The sequence below is a fragment of the Nyctereutes procyonoides genome, unplaced genomic scaffold (assembly GCF_905146905.1).
Source record: "Nyctereutes procyonoides isolate TBG_1078 unplaced genomic scaffold, NYPRO_anot_genome, whole genome shotgun sequence".
Lineage (NCBI taxonomy): Eukaryota > Metazoa > Chordata > Mammalia > Carnivora > Canidae > Nyctereutes > Nyctereutes procyonoides.
Genome location: NW_026575040.1, coordinates 13666964 through 13672500, shown reverse-complemented (window position 1 = coordinate 13672500; position 5537 = coordinate 13666964). Strand labels below are relative to the sequence as shown.

General features: G+C 55.5%; 1 protein-coding gene across 3 annotated transcripts in view; it reads right to left on the bottom strand.

The window, feature by feature from the left end:
• The window catches only part of C2CD4B (C2 calcium dependent domain containing 4B), a 6921-nt gene extending 3475 nt beyond the window's left edge, over nucleotides 1-3446 (bottom strand). The window contains exons 1-2 of one of the 3 annotated variants that reach the window (XM_055320016.1): nucleotides 3384-3446; nucleotides 680-3209 (exon numbers count right to left, since the gene is read on the bottom strand). In XM_055320016.1, coding sequence (XP_055175991.1) covers nucleotides 2040-3170 — 1131 coding nt within the window. In that variant the 5' untranslated portion in view covers nucleotides 3171-3209; nucleotides 3384-3446 and the 3' untranslated portion in view covers nucleotides 680-2039. Of the gene's footprint in view, nucleotides 1-679 lie in introns of those variants that run through there. The other 2 variants (XM_055320018.1, XM_055320017.1) reach the window with 2 other exon arrangements.
• Nucleotides 3447-5537: the final 2091 nt, after the last annotated feature.

Genomic DNA, 5537 nt, shown 5'->3' with positions numbered 1-5537 from the left:
TTTGGACACATTAAGTGGTTATTTGTATAGATTAAGTTTCTCTTGGGTATGATTCCTTCCTCCAGTCTTAGGGAGACCTTCCCTGCCCACTCTGTCTCTGAGAGAATCCCATCTGCCACTTGTCTCTTACCCTCTGTAGTTTACTGTGTTCATGATGGTCACCACAATCTGTAATAACCAAACTTGGCTATTGTTTGGCTACCCCCATTAAAACTAAGTCCTGCGAGAACGGGAATCTTGTCCGTCTTTTTCATAGCTGCATCCCCTGGGCTTAGTACTATGCCTGTCACAGAGAAAGGGTTCAACAAATCATTGTTGAATGAGGAATGAATGAATGAACAGATAGATAAATAAATAAATAAATAAATAAATAAATAAATAAATAAATAAATAAATAAATAAATAAATAAAATGAGGGAACAAAAGGGAGGTCAGTCCTCTGGAGAAGTCAGGGCAATTTGGTTCTTACCTGAGCTTAGCCAGTCCCTAGCTATTCGACTTTAGGCACCTCACCACCACTGCGCTATTTTCCCAATTTCAGAAGTCATTTGATTAAATGATTTCTAAGGGATCATTTTTCCACTTTGCAATCATGTTTAAAATCCAGGTTTTTTTATTGGCTTATTCTGACCAAATTCATACCTAGAACCTCATTCTGGTATCAGTGCTGATGGGCTTTTTGATGCAGAATGAGCACAAACTATATTGCTCATAGGGATGTTTACCACAGGAATCCTGAAGGGTTCTATATTCCCACTCCTGGCTCCCATAAATCTTCCATATCAGGTAGCTATCCATTCTGCTAGGCTCCACTCCAGGACCAGGGAGAAACAATTGGAAAGAAAAAAAATAAGTACAGGAGATCATTTTCTGGAACATTATGTATTCACCAATACAGTTCAAGTCTTTTCAGGTATGCTTAACACATTTCACATGTATTTAAGGGTCATTTGGATATAAAATTGTATTTTTACAAAATCCTGTGAAGCCGGTATAACACCCTTATTTCACTGATGTAAAATGGGGTTCAGGGACGTGAACCAATCTGCCCCAGTTCACACAACTGGCAAGTGACCAAAGAAAGACTGGAATCTATATCCCCCTCCAGCCTTGCATTGTGCTTTCCACCACACCAAAGAGGCCTACAGTGGAGGGCATACCCTCCGGGATACAATCATTTTCCAGTGGACTCAGGTCTATTTGTTGAATCGACAAATGAAAATAAATTGGATTAAGAAACCCTTTCTTTAAATCCAGTGCTCAAAAAGTTGATGGTTTACATTTCAATTCATCTAGGAAACCCTATCACAGAGGCTTTAATTACTATGTAACTTACATAATACATAAATAGGTGGAGATAATACCACAAAATTATCAAACGTTTACAGAGGCAGAAAAGATTTCTCAAACAGCAAGATTTTCCCAGGGCCCCTTCTGGAGAAGGAAGAAGGGGATGCTAGGAATATCTACTCCCCCCATGACCATCCTTTGAAAGATCCTTTGCTTCCTTTTTCTTTTCCTTAGCATTTTTTTTTTTTTTAAGATTTCACTTTCAAAAGAAACCGGTTTTCTTAATGAGAAAGAAATTCTTTTCCTACCAAGGTATCCTTACTACAGAACGTCTGGCTCTGATGTGCATGCGTCAGTGAGGACAGGACGTGAACCTATGCCACGGGCATCACGCGCAGCTGCTAATGTGAATCCCAGCATCGGGCAGGATTCTGAAGGAACCACTTTAAAAAATAACCAACTTTTAGCCTTGACATAAAGCAGGGAGGATAATCAGGGCAGACAGGGCGTAGTTCCTTTTGCTCCCTTCCAGCCACACGCCGATACTTTTTTGCCTTTGAATGTAAACATGGTCTGGAAAAATCCCAACATGGATTGGATTCTGTGAACAGAGAAGAACTTTCTTTTCCTTCACTACCAACAAACAACGACAAAAACAGACACCTAAAGACTGAGACGTCAATAAAGCAATAGAAAAATGCTTCCCATAGAAAAAAATGCTTTCAAATAGAAAAATGAATAAATAGCAGCTATGTCGCGCGCGGCGGCGGTCGGAGGCCGGGCCCCGCGGGGAGCAGCAGGGCGCCCAGCAGCAGCTCGCCCTGGCCCCGCAGGCGGCCCCGCTCGCGGCCGCGGCCCCGCTCCTCCGCCTGGACGCGCACGGCCAGGCGGCGCAGCTGCTCCTCCGACAGCCCGTCCAGCCACACGTCCTGCTCCGAGGCGGCCGCGCGGCTCGGCCGGACCACGGCGCTGCGCTGCGGGCGCGTCTGGCCCGGCGGCCGCAGCACGAAGCTCACGCGGCAGCCGACGGCGCGGGGCTCGGCGGCCTCGGCGGCCCCCGCGGCCCCCGCGGCCCGGCCCTCGGCGCCGAGCAGCCGCACGCGGAGCCGCCCGCTGGCCCGACTGTACTCGGCGGCCAGGCGCAGGGCGCCCCCGGCGCGGCCCAGGGCCACGGTGCCCTCGGCCTCCAGGCGCTCGGGCCGCGGGTCGGGGCCGGGGCCGGGCGGCGGCGGGGAGGGGGAGGGGGAGGGGGAGGGAGCCCGGGTCCCGGCGGGCGGCTCGTCCCCGCGGCCGTCCCGGTCCCCGCCGCACGCGGAGCGGGCGCGGGCCAGGCCGCGGCTCCCCCGGGCTCGCAGCGCGCGGCTCAGCAGCCCTTCGGGGGCGCGCAGGAGGCGGCGGGCGCGGGCCGGCGGGGCGGGCGCGCGCGGCGCCGGGCGGGGGCGGGCGGGGAGCGCGGGGGCGGCGGCGGCCGGGGCTGCGCCCGGGGGCGGGGGCGGGGGCGGGGGCGGCGGCGGGGGCGGGGGCGGGGCGGCGCCGGGGCCGCCGAGGAAGAGCGACTCCTTGCGGCGCGTGTGCGGACTCTCGAGCAGCGCGCAGAAGCCGTAGGCGGTGCGCCCGCGGGGCAGGTGCGGCAGCGAGAGCGCGGCCTGCGAGCGCGGGTCCCAGTCCGTGTGTCCGGCCGCAGCGTCGGCTCCCCGCGGCCACAGGTCGGGCTCCGCGGCGCAGCGCCGGGGCAGGGCGGCGGCGGGAGGCGGAGACTCGGGCGCGCAGGGCGGGAGCAGCCGCGGCGGGATGCAGAACTCGGGGATGCGCGCCGGGGTGAGCACGTTGGAGCAAGCGGGCTCCGCGGGGGCGGGGCGGAGTTTGCCGAGGAGCCGCATGGTCGGAGGCTGCGGGGCCGGGCGTGGCGGGGAGCGCTCCTGCGGGGGAGAGAAGTCGGTGAGTGTGGGCGCCCGGGCCCCCCGGGGAGTGGCGGCAGCGCCCCGGGCCGTCGGAGGGCACGGACGGCCATCCGGGCCGAGCTGTCCCGCTCCCCCAGGCCTGCCCGCCTTCCAGTCACCGGTACTAGGCAGCCGGAGGACTCGGAAGCAGACCTTTCCCGTCTTCTGCCGCCACCCCGGGGCGCGAGTTGCCAGGGCAGGCGGCGCCTCCGGTCCGGGCGGGCGCGCCAGCTTCAGCCCCCGGGCGGGGACAGTGGCGCCCCGTCTTATAGCGGCGGCCGAGTCCCGCCCAGCCGGCCCGCGGCGGCCCAGCCCCCGCGGGCGCTCCCCCGCCCGCCTCCGAGCCCGCCCTGCCCGCTGCCCGGGCCCCGCCGCGGGCGCCCGCTGCGACCCCCCGTGGCCCCGGGCCGCGTCCGCTCCGCGGGGCGCGCCCCGTACGCCGGCCTGGGAAACGTTGCCCTGCCCGGGGGCAGCTGGCGGCTCTGGGAGAAGGGACGTTCCCTCTGGCTGGGAGCTCAGGCCCTGGTCCTTCCGGAGCGCCTCCCCGCGCCCGCCGTGCGGGGTCCGGTCCGCGGTGCCCGCGCGCTCCCGCGGCTCCCCCTGCTGGACGGTGGCCCCTCGTCCCCGGCGCAGTGAGCGCCCGCAGTACTGGGGCAGGGGGTGAACAGGGCCAAACCGCTGGATGAACGCAGCCTGTCATGTTGGGTCCTAAAAGGTGGGGCCTCTGCTCATACCGTAAAAATAACACTTATTGTTCCCAAGGTTACCCCTTTTCTCTCTGCTTCAGCAGGAAGGGACTAGTTAGAAAGCCCCTTCCAGGGCAGCTGGGGGGCTCGGTGGCCGGGCGCCTGCCCTCCGCGCAGGTTGTGACCCCGGGGTCCTGGGATCGAGGCTCCCCTCGGGCCTCCTGCGGGGAGCCTGCTTCTCCCTCTGCCTGGGTCTCTGCCTCTCTCATGAATAAAATCTTCAAACTCTTTTTTTTTTTTTTAAAGACCCTTACAGAAAACCTGTTTCCTCATTCCACACATCACCCTCCGCTCAACAACCTTCATTTTCTAATACGAGAAAACTGGAAGCCCAGAGAGACTTGAGGAAATTCCATAAAAGTTAAATAAAGCCAGTTAATGGCAGAACCTGGGACTAGCAACTTCCTGTTTATTTGGCTTTCTTTGCATGTAATGCTTCCTGGATCTGAAATGCCCTTCCTCTGCTTTTTCTCTCTGTAGGAACTCCTGTTTATTTTCCATAATTCAGCCAGACAGGATCCCCTTCAGGACCCTTTACCCAACTCCCCCTCTACAACCCCCCCACCCCCCACTTTATGTACCGCCATGGCTGCATTTAGCGTGCTGCTTTGGAATTTTTGGTTTATGGGTTTGTCTCTCCTGATAGACTCTGGGTTTCTTGAGGGCAAGGACTGGGACAACTCATTCAGGGAGTCTGGGGGACCTCTTCTGAATGTAGGTAAAATAAAAGTGTAAGGATTCAAAATCTGGGTCTGCCTCCATCCTAGTTGCCCTATACAAGGAACAAACCTAGCTGTCTTATTAATCTTTTAACCAATTCCAGCACCTGGAATACAATGCCGGGCAAGTAATAAGTGCTCAGTAAATATTTGAGTGAATTATATTGAACTGAGCCTGCTCTACAATCCAGGTCTTATGACTGTCAGGTGCTTTTAACCATATAGCCCTCAAACTGCATTGTTCAATTTCTCACAGCAAACCAAGGAGGTGGACATTGCTTGTTTACCAGATGAGAAACTGAAGCTTAGGTTTAGAGACTTGTCTAGTGTCATTCAAACTAGGAATCATACCCAGTTTCCCGCATCCCAGCTTTCTGCTAATATCATCCTTCCTTCTCCCTTTCATTCACTCGGTTCAATATAACTCGCGAAGTCTGTTGTGTGTCAGATATTGTGTGTGTATGGCTTGTATTGCACTTTACACCCAGAATGTTAGTTATTAAAGCAACTCATGCTGCTATTAAGTATTTTCCACTATCCTTGCTTTGGAGTGAGTGTCATTATTTCCAAATCCTTACAGGTAAGGAGAGTGAATGTTTTCCCTTGTTAGTAATTCATATTTTCGTTCTTAATTGATCACTGTTCTCTGTTAGTATATGCTTTTTTTTTTATGGGACAAGCATGAATCAAGCAACCAGGGAGCAGTAACCATTTCTACCAAAGTCAAACTCCAGGCAGAGGAGTCCCTGGAGTCTTTCACTGAATCATTTCCTCTGATTCTTCACACCAATCTGCAAATTAGTGGGAAAATGGTCTTCTCTAAAGCAGAGCACACCAGCATT